Source organism: Mytilus californianus, unplaced genomic scaffold (assembly GCF_021869535.1).
Source record: "Mytilus californianus isolate M0D057914Y unplaced genomic scaffold, xbMytCali1.0.p SCAF_12, whole genome shotgun sequence".
NCBI classification, from domain to species: domain Eukaryota; kingdom Metazoa; phylum Mollusca; class Bivalvia; order Mytilida; family Mytilidae; genus Mytilus; species Mytilus californianus.
The window spans coordinates 59,202,463-59,222,344 of NW_026262604.1; the positions used below are offsets into that span (position 1 = coordinate 59,202,463).

At 33.5% G+C, this 19,882-nt stretch overlaps 1 protein-coding gene across 2 annotated transcripts; it reads right to left on the reverse strand.

Moving 5' to 3' along the window:
- Positions 1-601: 601 nt before the first annotated feature.
- Positions 602-19,827, reverse strand: LOC127722111 (uncharacterized). Of its 2 annotated transcripts, XM_052228950.1 has the most exons (3): positions 19,329-19,827; positions 15,631-15,840; positions 602-1,737 (listed from the first exon to the last, which is right to left on the reverse strand). In XM_052228950.1, the coding sequence occupies exons 1-3, from the start codon at positions 19,780-19,782 to the stop codon at positions 1,154-1,156; spliced, it is 1,248 nt and encodes a 415-aa protein (XP_052084910.1). In that variant the 5' UTR covers positions 19,783-19,827; the 3' UTR covers positions 602-1,153. The 2 variants fall into 2 exon arrangements, with proteins under 2 accessions (XP_052084910.1, XP_052084911.1); XM_052228951.1 differs by lacking the exons at positions 15,631-15,840; positions 19,329-19,827 and adding an exon at positions 12,538-12,668.
- Between the last annotated feature and the right edge of the window lie 55 nt (positions 19,828-19,882).

Sequence of the window (19,882 nt, forward strand, 5' to 3'; positions counted from 1 at the left end):
ATGTACACCTTACAATCATTCCATACACCAAATATAGTTATCCTACAGCTTATAGTTTTATAGATCATAAAATATTTCCATACACCAAAAATAGTTGACCTATTGCATATAGTATTAGAAAAACAGACCAAAACACAAAAACGTAACTATAACTACTGAACCATGAAAATGAGGTCAAGGTCAGATGACACCTGCCAGTTGGACATGTACACCTTACAGTCCTTCCATACACCGAATATACTAGACCTATTGCTTATAGTATCTGAGATATGGACTTGACCACCAAAACTTAACCTTGTTCACTGATCCATGAAATGAGGTCGAGATCAAGTGAAAACTGTCTGACAGGCATGAGGACCTTGCAAAGTATGCACATACCAAATATAGTTATCCTATTACTTATAATAAGAGAGAATTTAACATTACAAAAAATGTTAACTTTTTTTTCAAGTAGTCACTGAACCATGAAAATGAGGTCAAGGACATTGGACATGTGACTGACGGAAACTTCGTAACATGAGGCATCCATATACAAAGTATGAAGCATCCAGGTCTTCTACCTTCTAAATTATAAAGCTTTTAAGATGTAAGCTAACACCGCCGCCGGATCACTATCACTATGTCGAGCTTTCTGCGACAAAAGTCGCAGGCTCGACAAAAATCAAAAACGGTTGTAATTGTATCAAATATCCTTCATATCCTTCAAAGGCCTACAAGACATAAGTGACTTAGTCTTGAATATACTGTCTTTAACTTAATTTTTTTTTTTGCCTAAATAGCTTGAATTTAATGGGAAACTTCCAAAATATTTTCATTTTGAAATTTTGCCATTTAGTTGAAATGGTTGTTATAATAAATATATGTGATCAATCTTTTAAAGTAGAGCCTAGACTCCAAAACTATACATGCTATATGCAAAATTTCAGGATAAAATTTTAAATTTGGACATGTTTATTCTGTCATAGTGCCTTCACAACTAACTTATCTTATCTAAATTTTAGTCTAACATGAACAGATTGTATATCATTCATTCGTCATTTTAACTAATGTTAAGGTTTGAAAAATTTTGCAATTTTTTCCAATTTCAAATATTGGCTCTTATATATCCTTTCCTATGAAATCTAAATCCATATAATAAAAGTTACTAAGATTGCTAATTATGATCAATAAACTTGCTCCTCATTTTAACTTCCATTTCAATCTTGTTCAAATGATCATCCGTTAAACTTGTTGAAAATCCACATGTCCCAGAAAATTTTTCAAGCTCTGATTGAGAAAGAATTGGTTGAATCGCTAAATGATTTATCAACATCCACAATTGAAGAACTGAACCCATGTCCAATGTAGCATCAGATGGTTCATGTAAATTATTCCACAATGGAATTGGATCTCCATCATTCCTCAAGAGAATATCGTTTTCTGTATCATACATATAAACATCGAAGCACTTATCATTTATTGCAATGGTCGGTATCAGTGTCACTATTGGTTGGTAATAATCAGGTTTTAGGAGTTGAAATCGTTTCTGATAAAAAGAGAATGTAATGGCTTGGGCCACAAACTGGCTTACATTTGAATGTTCCCTTAATAATTTTAATTCTTTTTTAACGTCTGTATGCTGCTCTTCTTTTTCTGATAAATTTTCTAAACTTTTGTCTTTAGGTATTACAATACTACAGTTTCCACCAAGGGGAAATAACATAATGTCTGGTTTACCATACCATAATAATTCTGTGCCTACAAAAGATTAAGTTTCTATTTAAATGATGTAATATTATATAAATAACACACAGCTAAGAGGGTAACAAAGCAGATAGTTACCCTAAGAAAACATTGTCAACCAATGGCAAAGCATGAAGGTTGACAATGTATTTTCAAGGGTTTAATATCTGCTCTATCATATAAAAATAATAAGATGTGGTTTCATTGCCAATGAGACAACTGTCCATCAAAGACCAAATGACACTGAAGTTAACAACTATAGGTCACCGTACGGCCTCCAACAATGAGCAAAACCAATACCGCATAGCTATAAAAGGACTTGAAATTATAAATGTAAAACAATTCAAATGAATTCACCCTCTCAGCTATGTGTTATTCAATTTATCATACTGGATGTTCTGTTATATTTCAAGTTCAAAGTAATAAACTATGACATCTTGTACATTCATATTTAATAAAAACGCATTTATATACATTGTATATACATGTAATTGATCAAGCGTCTCTGTGAAGCGTAGTCATGGGATAGTGTAAATTATCACCCTCTTATTACCCAATAGAAATCTGCCTTTCTAGCATGAGGTATAATATAGCTTAGAGTGTCCCCTTACATCAGATATTATACTGCAAGAAAACATTGCCAACAGAGACCATTTTTTTTTATTTCAAATTTGTGATTTAAAATCAATTATTGTTTTAAATTATTTATTTTTGATTACTCTGCATATTAGGGTAACATTAAACATAATTAAACCCCCTGAACTATATGTTAGGGCAGAATGTCACCCTTGTATTAGCAAATAGCATTTTAAAAAGAAGCACAATTCAATATATGTTATTATACCTGACAATCAATGACTAGTTTGTCAAAAGTAAATTTTCAAACTACCTAGTATATGTACTTTGTTTCAAATCTTTAAATTTTGGCAAAAGGAAATTACTGTTTAATAGAAATGACTCTGCTCCAGCTCAATGTGAAAGGATCATGTTTAGATGACATGGAAGCTGTTTAGAATTTTCATAATGTAATCACTTGTTTACAAGTCCCTTTTTACTATCAACGAGTAATGAACTTTAATTTAGACTAATGAAGACATTTGTTTATCAGATGCAGCACAATCACTGACAATGCACCATGTATGTGCCCATTGCTTTGTTAAGACAAGGACAACAATTTTTTCCTACCTAGAAGTTTCCAATTTTTGAAGGTGTGTATATATCATTACAGCAAAACCTGAGGATCACAAAAAGTCTTTAAAAGAGAAAGTAGATGTAGCATTTTCAGATCCTTGCAATTGTAAGCAAAGTGTTGACAGGATCTGTATTTTAATTAGATTGTCTATATATAACTATCAACTTGCCCCTATGGTATCTTTATATATATATTATTTTTAACTACATATATATCATGTATATGTCTGTGTTGTAAAAGTTATTTCTCTGAATCTGATTTTCTGTAATTAACCAAAAAAGTAAAGGTAGATGACAAAAATTGGTAGACTCTTATCTATGATAGAGCCTGTATACAGATACATGTGCGACCAATAAATCAAAAATTGATGCCCACAGATCTTCAAATAATATGAGGCAGGCATTACCTGTGAAAGGGGACGAAGTCTATATAAATTATTTTTTTTAATTCAAACATATTTTAAGTTCTAAATCTGTTAAAAAAGAAATGGAAATACCGTAACGTTTCCGATTTTGGTTCTGTTGTTAGGGATTTTAGTTGTGACGTTATTTTAGTTATGACGTCGTATTCAATGTAAACAAAGAAACGCTATCATCAGGTAACGTTTTTTCATATCAAAGAATAATTAGAAATGAAATTGTTATTGTGTTCCTTCCTATATTTTACTGGACTGATAAATATATATTTCACTCAAAGTCTCATGACAAACGAGACCGGAAGAAGGAAGTAGATTTCTGCGCAAATGCGGGAATTAAAAAAAGTTACAAAAAAAAAGTTAACGATTTTGAGTTCATTAGTACAATGAAAATTTCGGGAAATTTTTTTTTTATTGATTTTTCTACTGTAATAGGGGACTTCGTCCCCTTACAATACTATTATCTCTTTTTTAATTCAACCATGTCAACTGAAAGAAAAAAGTGAAATAACAAAAATAACGATCTCCGAGGAAAACACTGTCAGTCAGGGGTAATATTTATACAAATCATGTTTATTTAATTTACTTGAAGATGTAAGTAATATTCATTTGTATAGTCAATTTGTAAGATTTTAATTTTCTTATAAGGTTTGAGTAATCTCCCTTTAATCTTCTTAAAATTTACTTATACAAGCAATTTGTTTTTACCACACCTTAAATTGGCAAGTTTCGGGAGGTTAAACATGTTAAAAACATTCCTAAACAATATTTTTCTGGTTTATTAGGATTTTTTAAATAGATTTCAACCTTTTATCTGAGGAACTAATTAAGTAAAAATATACTGTAAGTAACGGTGCAAGGCCTTCAAAAATGGCTCTCTGGACATGCTGGAGAATTGTAAATGAGCACCATTTTGAAGATAACAGACAAAGGAGATGTTCATTGTCCATGAAATTATACTTTTATGAATAATATGACAACTATTAATGGCAGAAAATTAAACAATGTATTAGTGCAATGTCCATGATGTAGTCAAGAGAAGAAAAGAAGAGAAGAAAAGAAGACTTTCTTACTGATATAAGTAAAAAAAAAATCTGAAGTCTAAGGGATATAACTCTATATAGCTACAGTACCTCCAAAATAATTTACAAGTAAATAAAAACAAGAATGTGTCCATAGTACACGGATACCATACTCTTACTATCATTTTCTATGTTCAATGGACCATGAAATTGGGGTCAAAACTCTAATTTGGCTTAAAATTGGAAAGATCATATCATAGGGAACATGTGTACTAAGTTTCAAGTTGATTGGACTTCAACTTCAGCAAAAACTACCTTGACCAAAAACTTTAATATGAAGCAGGACAGAAGGACAAACTATCGGACAAAAGAACGGAAGCACAGACCAGAAAAACATAATGCCCCTACTACTATCCTAGGTGATGTAAGGAAAGGTGCAATTTTTTTATTCTCAGCAAAATACACCGCCATAAAAAAATTCTCAGAGATTTTTTTACTCAAAGTTAAGAATAATCTTAAATATTTGAGTATAGCCAAAACCATACTTAAGTAAAAAAAAAAAAAAATCTTACATGTTGCTACTGAGGGTATTTTGATATAAAAAATTACAACTGTTAATACGGTTTTTGTTAAAATTTTGTTAAAATTTGTATTGAACGTCACTAATCTACACAAATGAAATGCGAAAAAAACATACACATCTTTACTCAGTCCAACATTTTTTGTTTGGTTAACGTCTTTTTCATATATTTTTTAAGGATAAATACTCAATATCAATTTTGTCAAAAACTGTAAAAATTGAGGTTTCAGGCTTTTTCCAGGGTTCATAATTTGTTGATTAATTTAAAATAATCAATCATACTATTGTTAGAACAATAAACTAGAGGCTCTCAAGAGCCTGTGTCGCTCACCTGATTCTACTTTGGTTTTGGAAATCATGTAAAAATAGATTAAAATCATAACAGATACCCTAATAATGAGTGAGGCCAAATTTGGTTTAATATTGGTCCTGTAATTTAATAAAAAATCCTGGTGGCCATCTTGAACAGTAAATCGGCAACAAAGTAGCAACACTTAATCAGCACCTCATAAGAAACATTTATGCCATGTTTTGGTTTCATTCCATTCAGTGCACCTCTAGAAGAAGCATTTGTATGTATTACCCATAGGATCTTATGTTAAAGGAAGTCCCCCCATTGGCGGCCATCATGGATGAAGGATCAGCTTCAAAGTAACAAAACTTAGTCAGCACCTCATAAGGAACATTCATGCCATATTTGGTTTCAATCCATTCAGTATGTGGTTCTCTAAAAGAAGACATTTGTATGTATTGTCCATAGGGTCCTTTGTTAAACATTGTCCCCATCTGGCAGCCATCATGGATGAAGGATCAGCTTCAAAGTAACAACACTTGGTCAGCACCTCAAAAGGAACATGCATGCCATGTTTGGTTTCATTCCATTCAATGGTTCTCTAAAAGAAAACATTTGTACGTATTTCTCATAGGGTCCTATGTTAAACTAAGTCCTCCGCTGGCGGCCATCTTAGATTATGGATCAGCTTCATAGTAACAACACTTGGTCAGCACCTCCTAAGGAACATTCATGCCATGTTTGGTTTCATTGCATTCAGTGGTTCTCTAAAAGAAGACATTTGTATGTATTTCCCATAGGGTCCTATGTTAAACTAAGTCCCCCGCTGGCTGCCATCTTGGATGATGGATCAGCTTCAAAGTAACAACACTTGGTCAGCACCTCATAAGGAACATTCTTGCCATGTTTGGTTTCATTCCATTCAGTGGTTCTCTAAAAGAAGACGTTTGTATGTATTTCCCATAGGGTCCCATGTTAAACTAAGTCCCCCACTTTTGGCCATCTTGGATTATGGATCGGCTTCAAAGTAACAACACTCGGTCAGCACATTCATGCTATGTTTGGTTTCATTCCATTCAGTGGTTCTCTAAAAGAAGACATTTGTATGTATTTCTCATAGGGTCCCATGTTAAACTAAGTCCCCTGCAGGCGGCCATCTTGGATTATGGATCAGCTTCATAGTAACAATACTTGGTCAGCACCTCATAAGGAACATTCGTGCCATGTTTGGTTTCATTCCATTCAGTGGTTCTCTAAAAGAAGACATTTGTATGTATTTCCCATAGGGTCCCATGTTAAACTAAGTCCCCTGCTGGCGGCCATCTTGGATTATGGATCGGCTTCAAAGTAACAACGCTCGGTCAGCACCTCATAAGGAACATTCAGTGGTTCTCTAAAAGAAGACATTTGTATGTATTTCCCATAGGGTCATATGTTAAACTAAGTCCCCCGCTGGCGGCCATCTTGGATTATGGATCGGCTTCAAAGTAACAACACTCGGTCAGCACCTCATAAGAAACATTCATGCCATGTTTGGTTTCATTCCATTTAGTGGTTCTCTAAAAGAAGACATTTGTATGTATTTCCCATAGGGTCCTATGTTAAACTAAGTCCCCCGCTGGCGGCCATATTGGATGATGGATCCGCTACAAAGTAACAACATTTGGTCAGCACCTCATAAGGAACATTCATGCCATGTTTGGTTTCATTCCATTCAGTGGTTCTCTAGAAGAAGTTCAAAATGTAAAAAGTTAACGCCGACACATAAACTTAACATGATCCAAGAAAATGAGGTCAAGGTCAGATAAACCAAACGAGAAATACATGTACACCTTACAATCATTCAATAAACCAAACATAGTTGACCTATTGTTTATTGTTTCTAAGAAACAGTCTTAAACAAGAAAACTTATCATTGACCAATGAACCATGAAAATGAGGTCAAGGTCAGATGAACCATGCCAGACAGACATGTACACCTTACAATCAATTTGGGCATTAAATATAGTTGACCTATTGCTTATAGTATCTAAGAAACAAACTTAACCATGAAAACTTAACATTGACCAATGAACCATGAAAATAAGGTCAAGGTCAGATGATACCTGCCAGACAGACATATACACCTTACAATCCTTTCATACATCAAATATAGTTGATCTATTGCTTATAGTTGAAGAAAAACAGACCAAAACACAAAAACTTAACACTGAGAAATGAACCGTGAAAATGAGGTCAAGGTCAAATAAAACCTGTGAGACTGACATGTACATCATAAAATATTTCCATACACCATTTATAGTTGACCTTTTGCATATAGTATTAGAAAAAAAGACCAAAACTCAAAAACTTAACTTTGACCACTGAACCATGAAAATGAGGTCAAGGTCAGATGACACCTACCAGTTGGACATGTACACCTTACAATCATTCCATATACCAAATATAGTAGACCTACTGCTTATAGTATCTGATATATGGACTTGACCACGAAAACTTAACCTTGTTCACTGATCCATGAAATGAGGTCGAGGTCAAATGAAAATTGTCTGACTGTCATGAGGACCTTGCAAGGAACGCACATACTAAATATAGTTATCCTATTACTCATAATAAGAAAGAAATTAACATTACAAAAAATGTTGACTTTTTTCAAGTAGTAACTGAACAATGAAAATGAGGTCAAGGACAATGGACATATGACAGACGGAAACTTTGTAACATAAGGCATCTATATACAAAGTATGAAGCATCCAGGTCTTCTAGCTTCTAAAATATAAAGCTTTTAAGAAGTTAGCTAACGCCGCCGCAGCCGGATCACTATCCCTATGTCGAGCTTTCTGCAACAAAAGTCGCAGGCTCGACAAAAATGCAATATAGTAGAAATATTCAAAATATGGCAGTAACATTTTCTTTGACCATTGAACAATTTAGTAGCATACAACATAATTTGACCTTTAGAAATCAAAATATGTCTTAAAATTCTGTGAAAGCATATGAGAATTAAAAATTTGTTGGTTGTAGCATATTAATCTAACCAAATTTTAAAAGAGATCACAAAAAAGCGACCAATTTAACAGCTTCTCACTTTAGATACTCCTACACTAGTAGTATTATGCATTATATATCCTGCTTGAATATCAGATCTTTATTTGAAATTACCCAAGATATACGAGGTGATTTACAGAATAGAAAATACCCCCCCCCCCCCCCCAAAAAAAAAGAAAGACAAAAGTGTGCAAAAAAAAAGACTGAATAATTGGGTGCTAAAATGTATAATTTTTTTATATAAAAATTAAGAATTAGGTAAAACAAATGAAATATTGAACTGGTCGTAATCGGAATTGGGCATTTGATGTACGTAAGCGATGAAATTTCTGTACATTCGTAAGCATCAGTATTTTGCTCCAAAATCACGATCTTGCATGAGGAGTTAACAAATCTTGACATATCATTTCGTCCCCTATTGCAGTCAAAGTCAACCTTGCATCCTTCTCATGTATTGTGTCAGAAATTATTACACATTACAACACTGATAAAACAGTTCGTGACAGAGGTCAGACCAAGATGACCATTGACAACAAATAGCTCTGCTATAGTGGAAAACAAATTGAAAACAACAAATCAGAAATATGACCAAAAGGACTTTTACCCACTAAAGAAAAAACTAGAGGCTCTAAAGAGCCTGTGTCGCTCACCTTGGTATATGTGCATATTAAACAAAGGACAAAGTTGGATTCATGACAAAATTGTGTTTTGGTGATGGTGATGTGTTTGTAGATCTTACTTTACTGAACATTCTTGCTGCTTACAATTATCTTTATCTATAATGAACTTGGCCCAGTAGTTACAGTGGAAAATATTTTGTAAAAATTTACAAAAATTTACAAAATTTATGAAAAAATTGTAAAAAATTGACTATAAAGGGCAATAACTCCTTAAGGGGTCAATTGACTATTTTGGTCATGTTGACTTATTTGTAGATCTTACTTTGCTGTACATTATTGCTGTTTACAGTTTATCTCTATCTATAATAATATTCAAGATAATAACCAAAAACGGCAAAATTTCCTTAAAATTACCAATTCAGGGGCAGCAACCCAACAACGTGTTGCCTGATTGGTCTGAAAATTTCAGGGCAGATAGATCTTGACCTGATAATCAGTTTTACCCTGTGTCAGATTTACTCTAAATGCTTTGGTTTCAGAGATATAAGCCAAAATCTACATTTTACCCCTATGTTCTATTTTTAGCCATGTCGGCCATCTTGGTTCGCTGGCGGGGTCATCGGACACATTTTTTAAACTATATACCCTAATGATGATTGTGTAAAAGTTTGGTTAAATTTGTCTTAGTAGTTTCAGAGGAGAAGATTTTTGTAAAAGATTACAAAAATTTACGAAAAATGGTTAAAAATTGACTATAAAGGGCAATAACTCCTTAAGGGGTCAACTGACTATTTTGGTCATGTTGACTTATTTGTAGATCTTACTTTGCTGTACATTATTGCTGTTTACAGTTTATCTCTATCTATAATAATATTCAAGATAATAACCAAAAACGGCAAAATTTCCTTAAAATTACCAATTCAGGGGCAGCAACCCAACAACGTGTTGCCTGATTGGTCTGAAAATTTCAGGGCAGATAGATCTTGACCTGATAATCAGTTTTACCCTGTGTCAGATTTACTCTAAATGCTTTGGTTTCAGAGATATAAGCCAAAATCTACATTTTACCCCTATGTTCTATTTTTAGCCATGTCGGCCATCTTGGTTCGCTGGCGGGGTCATCAGACACATTTTTTAAACTATATACCCTAATGATGATTGTGTAAAAGTTTGGTTAAATTTGTCTTAGTAGTTTCAGAGGAGAAGATTTTTGTAAAAGATTACAAAAATTTACGAAAAATGGTTAAAAATTGACTATAAAGGGCAATAACTCCTTAAGGGGTCAATTGACTACTTTGGTCATGTTGACTTATTTGTAGATCTTACTTTGCTGTACATTATTGCTGTTTACAGTTTATCTCTATCTATAATAATATTCAAGATAATAACCAAAAACGGCAAAATTTCCTTAAAATTACCAATTCAGGGGCAGCAACCCAACAACGTGTTGCCTGATTGGTCTGAAAATTTCAGGGCAGATAGATCTTGACCTGATAATCAGTTTTACCCTGTGTCAGATTTACTCTAAATGCTTTGGTTTCAGAGATATAAGCCAAAATCTACATTTTACCCCTATGTTCTATTTTTAGCCATGTCGGCCATCTTGGTTCGCTGGCGGGGTCATCAGACACATTTTTTAAACTATATACCCTAATGATGATTGTGTAAAAGTTTGGTTAAATTTGTCTTAGTAGTTTCAGAGGAGAAGATTTTTGTAAAAGATTACAAAAATTTACGAAAAATGGATAAAAAATTGACTATAAAGGGCAATAACTCCTTAAGGGGTCAATTGACTACTTTGGTCATGTTGACTTATTTGTAGATCTTACTTTGCTGTACATTATTGCTGTTTACAGTTTATCTCTATCTATAATAATATTCAAGATAATAACCAAAAACGGCAAAATTTCCTTAAAATTACCAATTCAGGGGCAGCAACCCAACAACGTGTTGCCTGATTGGTCTGAAAATTTCAGGGCAGATAGATCTTGACCTGATAATCAGTTTTACCCTGTGTCAGATTTACTCTAAATGCTTTGGTTTCAGAGATATAAGCCAAAATCTACATTTTACCCCTATGTTCTATTTTTAGCCATGTCGGCCATCTTGGTTCGCTGGCGGGGTCATCGGACACATTTTTTAAACTATATACCCTAATGATGATTGTGTAAAAGTTTGGTTAAATTTGTCTTAGTAGTTTCAGAGGAGAAGATTTTTGTAAAAGATTACAAAAATTTACGAAAAATGGTTAAAAATTGACTATAAAGGGCAATAACTCCTTAAGGGGTCAACTGACCATTTTGGTCAAGTTGACTTAATTGTAGATCATACTTTGCTGAACATTATTGCTGTTTACAGTTTATCTCTATCTATAATAATATTCAAGATAATAACCAAAAACGACAAAATTTCATTAAAATTACCAATTCAGGGGCAGCAACCCAACAACAGGTTGTCAGATTCATCTGAAAATTTCAGGGCAGATAGATCTTGACCTGATAAACAATTTTACCCCCATGTCAGATTTGCTCTAAATGCTTTGGTTTCAGAGATATAAGCCAAAATCTACATTTTACCCTTATGTTCTATTTTTAGCCATTGCGGCCATCTTGGTTGGTTGACCGGATCACTGGACACATTTTTTAAACTAGATACCCCAATGATGATTGTGACCAAGTTTGGTTAAATTTGACCCAGTAGTTTCAGAGAAGAAGATTTTTGTAAAAGTTTACGGACGACGGACGACGGACGACGGACGACGGACGACGGACGCAAAGTGATGAGAAAAGCTCACTTGACCTTTCAGGTCAGGTGAGCTAATAATAGCCAATTAAATGAGTCGAAGGTCAACTTTGCCCGATGGAGTTGAAATCTCAGTTTTTTTTTATATTTTCAAAATTTATAAATGAACAACTAACGGGAATTAAATAGAATTGCAGAATCAAAAAGTCTCTTTAGCCAGCATGCTTACTCTGTCTTCGGTTTCAGATGTGTAAGATCCATAATTCATTGCAATTTAAAACTTCAATTGTTTGGTAAGGGCTATTTGACTGATACTCGAGGACGGATAACATTGTCTTTGAATTTTTTGGGGGATATAGCATTTTTTGTTCTCTACCAATAAATGTTAAATATATTTTAATATTCTCTAAAATAGTTGATAAATAGGCACTATTTTATATTTTGTTGGACAGTTGGTCTATCAAGGATAAAATCTAGTTCAGGAGGTCGAATTTTTTTCTATTAGTTTTCAGATCTCTCTTCAAAAACTACTTTTTAATAAATTACTACAGCTACCTTAATTAGATTGCAGTACTGGTACCTCATATCTACAAACCAAATACATGTAATGTCACCCTATCTACTGATTATTATCTCAGATATCCAAATTATTACAAAGAAAGTAAAATAATTTTGGTTTTAAACAGATATTAGTCAAAATTGATAAATGTATCATTTGTGCAGTACAGTGACAGATTCGGGGGAGGGGAAAGGGGGGATGTGTTGTATTACTGGGTAGTGTCGTCGTACATATGTCTTTGATACAGCGGAAAAAAATCTATCATGTCAAAATCATGATACAGAAGGAAATTTCCATATGCACGATTAGAAAACAAGAATCATTTACAGAATAAACATTTCTTACTTGTACAAGGTGTTGTTAATAAATGTAATGGACAATACCGGTATATGCCATGCCTTCTCACACGACGTCGTACTTTCATTTTCTCTTCCTGTGCAATATATTAAACTCATTATGAGGAGCAATTTTTATGACTACTTGCATAATTGTTAAATCGTATTCAATTCTGTATCAAATTTATATTTATTTCAAAAGTTACATATCTATTCTTAAATATTAAAAACAGATTAAAATTATTTACTGGCATTCATATTGATATAAAAATATCCGGTTTGTTGGTTTTTTGTTTTGTTATGTTATGTTTTTTTTCTTCTTTTGTTTATTTGTAGATCTAAGAAAAAAGCAGTTCTGTTTCACTTTAATAAGCAATTGGCTTAAAATTGTCACATGGTGTCTTCTTATGTCGTCTGAATACATAATATGTCATTGATCCGTAATATGTTTATTTGGCATACCATACTCGATAGAAGTGCGGACGTGAAAGAAAGCACTTTCACGTAAACGTCAACGAAGGTTACATTCCAAGGAGACTACATTTCGAAGATTTCGCCATTTATAAAACATAATCATTAATACACGTATCTTTAAAAGACAGAAGTCGTATGAGAAATATAAAAAGTAATATATATTTATAACAATCTACAGGTTGATAACTCAAATATTTCAAGATCTTTCTCTTATAATTTCAAACAATTGTCCACATATTATTTGTGACTTTATATCCTGTGACTTTCTGTGCATTTACCGATGCTTACAAAATGCTAATTGTCATTTTATCTATCGTAGATTTTTTTTTTATGTTTTACAGTGTTGCTAAAGAGATAAAACCTGCGTTTTTGTGAAGTTAGGTACACTTTTTAGTTTTCAATCATCTATTTTACCGCTTACATCACTGAGAAAAAAAATTCTCAGCTAAGAATATTCTCAAAGTTGAGAATATTTTTTTTATGGCAAAGAAAAAAGTTCTTATTCTTAGCTGAGTAATATAATTCATTCTGAGAATATTTTTTTACTCAGAAAATAAAAGTTTTATGGTGCCGGGGCCTGGATCATGTCAAACTATCTCATACTCAAAGGTATATGAACCATGTGTCTCTTTCTTTTCTTTTTTTTTTGGCAGCCTTTTTGTGTTCATTTTACATGTTTTATCAGAGGAGTCAAATATAAGTGATTTTTGACAATTCATATCATCCTTTCATAGATATAAGAAGATGAGGTATGAGTGCCAATGAGACAACTCTCCATCCAAGTCAAAATTTATAAAAGTAAACCATTATAGGTTTCATGTATAATTAAATTCAAGTATTGAAATTCATATTAATTAGCTAGCATCCCTACACTTTTATCATGTTTATTTATTTATAAAACACAAGATGCATCTAACAGTCAGGGGTTTTATTTTAATAAGTGATTTTGGAATCTCTTGATTAACATGATTAAGTAAACTTTTGTCAACATTTATTACAATATGGAGTTGTCTACCTTTATTTTAAGTCTGATATCACTAAAATGAGTATAACAATTATTGTACTAATATAGCTGTTCTGTTTGAAAGAATATAACAGAGATAATCATATCTGCTGAGCAAATTAACTCTTATATTATAAAACATGATAAATGATTAGTGTTATCTGTATCTTTAGATAAAAATCACTTGTCTGATCTGAGTGGATGGTAATTTTCTGCTAAGAAATCACCTTTTTAAGTAGCATTTTTTCAGCTGACCCCTGGCATTTTCACCACCCAAGAGCACTTAACTTTTTACCACAAACATTACTTTTGCATTGCAAAAGTTTCTCAGGAAAAATACTGGTTTCTGTCTGGAAAAATCTGATGTACTAAGTTGTTTTTTTTAATGCCTAAATTCGCCCCAATAACTGTCATACTGTATAAAATGCAAAAATGACAAAAACAGTGTACAACAGAAGCACATTGGGTGTTTTATTTTAATAATCCTTGATATTTATTAATCATTTTCAACAGTGTTTTATATGATTGCCAATCTATGTACTGTATCTGGGAATGAAAAAATGTTTCTTAAAAAAGTGATTTAAAATCACTTGTTTAAGTACATGTAGTTCCCCTGACTGTCTAACCCGATCACTTACCTATTCCTGAGTTACCATACCAAATCTTGTCACCAAGTACATGTAGTTCCCCGGACTGTCTCACCTGATCACTTACCTATTCCTGAGTTACCATACCAAATCTTGTCACCAAGTTCATGTAGTTCCCCTGCCTGTCTAACCTGATCACTTAGCTATTCCTGAGTTACCATACCAAATCTTGTGACCAAGTTCATGTTTTTCCCCTGACTGTCTAACCCGATCACTTACCTATTCCTGAGTTACCATACCAAATCTTGTCACCAAGTACATGTAGTTCCCCAGACTGTCTAACCTGATCACTTACGTATTCCTGAGTTACCATACCAAATCTTGTCACCAAGTACATGTAGTTCCCCTGCCTGTCTAACCTGATCACTTACCTATTCCTGAGTTACCATACCAAATCTTGTGACCAAGTTCATGTTTTTCCCCTGACTGTCTAACCCGATCACTTACCTATTCCTGAGTTACCATACCAAATCTTGTCACCAAGTGCATGTAGTTCCCCGGACTGTCTAACCTGATCACTTAGCTATTCCTGAGTTACCATACCAAATCTTGTCACCAAGTACATGTAGTTCCCCGGACTGTCTAACCTGATCACTTACCTATTCCTGAGTTACCATACCAAATCTTGTCACCAAGTACATGTAGTTCCCCGGACTGTCTAACCTGATCACTTACCTATTCCTGAGTTACCATACCAAATCTAGTCACCAAGTACATGTAGTTCCCCGGCCTGTCTAACCTGATCACTTACCTATTCCTGAGTTACCATACCAAATCTTGTGACCAAGTACATGTATTTCCCCTGACTGTCTAACCCGATCACTTACCTATTCCTGAGTTACCATTCCAAATCTTGTCACCAAGTGCATGTAGTTCCCCGGACTGTCTAACCTGATCACTTAGCTATTCCTGAGTAACCATACCAAATCTTGTCACCAAGTACATGTAGTTCCCCGGACTGTCTAACCCGATCACTTACCTATTCCTGAGTTACCATACCAAATCTTGTCACCACACTGGTAATCACAAGGACATAATTCATATTGCTTCCAATGATCGTCTGTAATGAAGTATGTGTTTCCTGGAGAGGTAGCAATCAGTCTTGAAAGTAAATGGTTTGCCAAAAGAACGATTATTTTTCTCTCATCACTGGTCTCAAGGACAGAGCGAAGACATTGTTCATGATATTCTGCAATCAAATCAATGTAAATATATATATACATGTATATTTAAATGCTGACTTTAAATTTTGAAATTCAAATGATTTTCACCTTTAAAGCTTTTTAAACATTTATCATCATGATTATGTCATGTATGTGCTATGGTCAATTTTGCTCGGGTAACTCAACCTTCATGACCTTAGAATTATCTAAATTTTGATTGATCAATATTTGTTTCAAGACCTGATATAAAACAATAAACTCTTTATAGAATTAAAATACAATTGACCAGTTGAAAGTAAATTATTTATCACCTTTATAAGTTTTGGTGTAACTTGTAATTCAATAATTTCCTGATGTCAAATGTACATGTACAGGGAAAGGCTAGGGTTTCTAATGGAATGAAACAAGAGTGCACACGCTGAAATGTCTTGCCTTCTTTACTAATCATTGATATTATGTTGATAGTCCTGAATTTAAAGCTTTACTACAACTATCACATACACTTAACATGATCCAAGAAAATGAGGTCAAGGTCATATAAACCAAACAAAAAATACATGTACACCTTTCAATCATTCAATACACTAAATATAGTTGACCTATTGTTTATAGTTTTTAAGATACAGACTTAATCAAGAAAACTAAACATTGACCAATGAACCATGAAAATGAGGTCAAGGTCAGATGAACCATGCCAGGCAGACATGTACAGCTTGCAATCCTTCCATACAACAAATATAGTTGACCTATTGCTTATAGTATTAGAAAAACAGACCAAAACACAAAAACTTAATACTGAGCAATGAACTGTGAAAATGAGGTCAAGGTCAAATAAAACCTGCAAGACTGACATGTACATCATAAAATATTTCCAAATACCAAATATAGATGACCTATTGCATATAGTATTAGAAAAAAAAGACCAAAACTCAAAAACTTAACTTTGACCACTGAACCATGAAAATGAGGTCAAGGTCAGAAGACACCTGCCAGCTAATGTACACCTTACAATCATTCCATACACCAAATATAGTAGACCTATTGCATACAGTATAAGAAAAACAGACCAAAACACAAAAAATTAACTATAACCACTGAACCATGAAAATGAGGTCAAGGTCAGATGACACCTGCCAGTTGGACATGTACACCTTACAGTCCTTCCATACACCGAATATGCTAGACCTATTGCTTCTAGTATCTGAGATATGGACTTGACCACCAAAACTTAACCTTGTTCAATTCACTGATCCATGAAACGAGGTCGAGGTAAAGTGAAAACTGTCTGACGGGCATGAGGACCTTGCAAGGTACGCACATACCAAATATAGTTATCCTATTACTCATAATAAGAGAGAAATTAACATTACAAAAAATGTTGACTTTTTTTTCAAGTAGTCACTGAACCATGAAAATGAGGTCAAGGACAATGGACATGTGACAGATGTAAACTTCGTAACATAAGGCATCTATATACAAAGTATGAAGCATCCAGGTCTTCCACCTTCTAAAATATTAAGCTTTTAAGAAGTTAGCTTACGCAGCCGCCGCCACAGCCATCGTAGCCGCTGCCGGATCACCATCCCTATGTCGAGCTTTCTGCGACAAAAGTCGCAGGCTCGACAAAAATTATAACAATATAAAAAAAAAAAGTGTAGATGCTGAATGGAAAATCAAGTATCTTAAGTACATTTAAAACAGACAGACAATACCAGAATACTCTTTATCATGTTTATAGCTATTCATTTCAATCCAGATAAATTCTGAAATTACACAACTTTTTCATCCAGTTGAAGGAATCTGGGGCCCTGTTCAAACAATGTAGTATGCAAAAAAATTTTCAAAGGGACATGTTTAAACCTAGCACTGATTTTTGATATAAGTTTCATAATAATCTGGCAAGGATTGTACATGTGAGAGCACTAACAACATGAACAAGACTGAGTGGATGGACAGACGGAAAAACAGAAAGTTCAAACCCGGTATTTCTATGTCCCCCGCAATGCACTGTGCATTATTATTATATCTACATAGAATTATTGGAGAAAAAGAAGAAATTTTTAAATCACAAATGAATCACTTATTTAAGTAGCGAATTCAAAGTTTTGTCACAAATTGTGATTTTGTAGTTTTACCAAAATTTTAAACACATCGGTTTAGATAATATCTTTTCATTAGTAAAATTGAAAAAAATGAACCTTTTGTTTCTTTTAAGTAGCAAGGTTTATGCCTTTAATGCAATCGCTTAGCTGTAAATTCTGTTTTAGTTGAAAAAATGCTATAATAAAGGCCTTACATAATGGACTGATACTTTCTTAACAGATTTTTCCCAGCAGTGGGAGTATTTTTCCTGTAAAATTTAAGGTTTCATCTTACAGATTATGTAATAAAATTCTACTGTTGGCCATCAAAATTTCACTGTTCGGGGGTGCTAAAATTAGTTGGGGTTATTAAAATAATGATACTTAAAGCAGTGATTTTTTGGAAGGAATTTGAGGTATGATACATTTGTACTTAAACAAGTGATTTTTATGTCATTATCTCAAATTTAGAACAAGGTCATCACCTGACATGACTGGTCATCCTATCAACACAGATGTTGGTTCTGATAATTTTAGCAACATAATTAGTCCCTGGATCATTAGTATTGTATATTTAAAGCTACATTAAATTTAAATCACTTAGTCTAGTGATTATTTGTACTACTTAAATAGGCGATTATCAAAGAAAGACAACTCTTACTTCCAACCTTTGTGGACATACATTTGTAATGTTACTTGAATCAGTGATTTAGAAAATCACTCATTTAAGTAAGTCCCCTGACTGTATAAAATGTATATATATTTAGCTATGATACTATGAAACCACAACAAGTCTTTACTATTCTGTGTAAAAATAAGCTTAAAAAATCATATTTCCCAGTATTGGCTAGTATTACCCGTTTCTGGGAGTATTGCCCAGCTCGGGAAAACCCGGACCTGGGATATACTTTGCCAACCCTATGGTCAGGACAAATTTTTTTGCCCTCCCCCTTTTTTTCAAAATAGTATATTTATGTTCTTATAAAACAGAAAAACACGAAAATAATTGAAATTGATAGAAAAAGAAAAAATAACGGATTTGGGAAAATAGGGGGAGGGCCAAAAAAAAATTGCCCTGTCCCCAAGTCCCTATGAGTACAATCAAATGAAAATGGCATGCATTAATGTGAAAGTCATATATCTATTGCAAGTAAGGGTAGGAATGGCAACTCTGTTAGGAGAGAACTAGTAGCAGACACAGGGACAGGTTTGTTTTACCTAGTCCACAAATATTGAAATAATTATGACGTCTAGAAAGGCTATTTTTTTTGCTTTGACGCTTCAAAGCGTCAAAGCAAAAAATAAAATAGCCTTTCTAGAATGTCTAGACGTCATAATTATTTGGACTATGTTTTACCATGTTTGCTTAAGAGTATCTACATGTACATGTACATATATATATATCCCACTGAAAAATACATTTCATATTTCACCTTTGTTTATTAAAAATCCACTGATAAAAGACTGAATTGCAAACTGCATTATTTCATCACTTATAAATTGAGGATCATTTCTGTTATTTGTGTTTTTTCGTTGAATACTGTCAAATCCTTTTTTATATAAAGAACTAAATTTTAAAGAACTGGTAAATACTGTTTCGTTTTCCATCTCCCTTTCACTGATTGATGAAGGGTCCCTTACACAACCGTCAGTGTCTTCCAAATACTGTACCATGTCTACAATAGCATTTGAAAATCTATTTCCAAGTACATATCCTTTGATGCGATATGGAACCAAGCCAATGTCTTTGTTTTTACTTAGTTCGAAAGCTTCTTCAATGTAGCGACTACATGCTGAAAATCTGCGCTTGCGATATATATCAATTTTCCTTAAATTCAAATTGATATTTAGGAATAATCGTCGGGCTTCCTTCAACAGTGACACCATTCTTGATAGTGTGTAGAAAATAGTCTCGGTCCAAGTGTATCCGGTCTGGACAGTTGCGCCATCTATTAAGAATCAAAGTTCGGCCCAATACTTTCTCGGC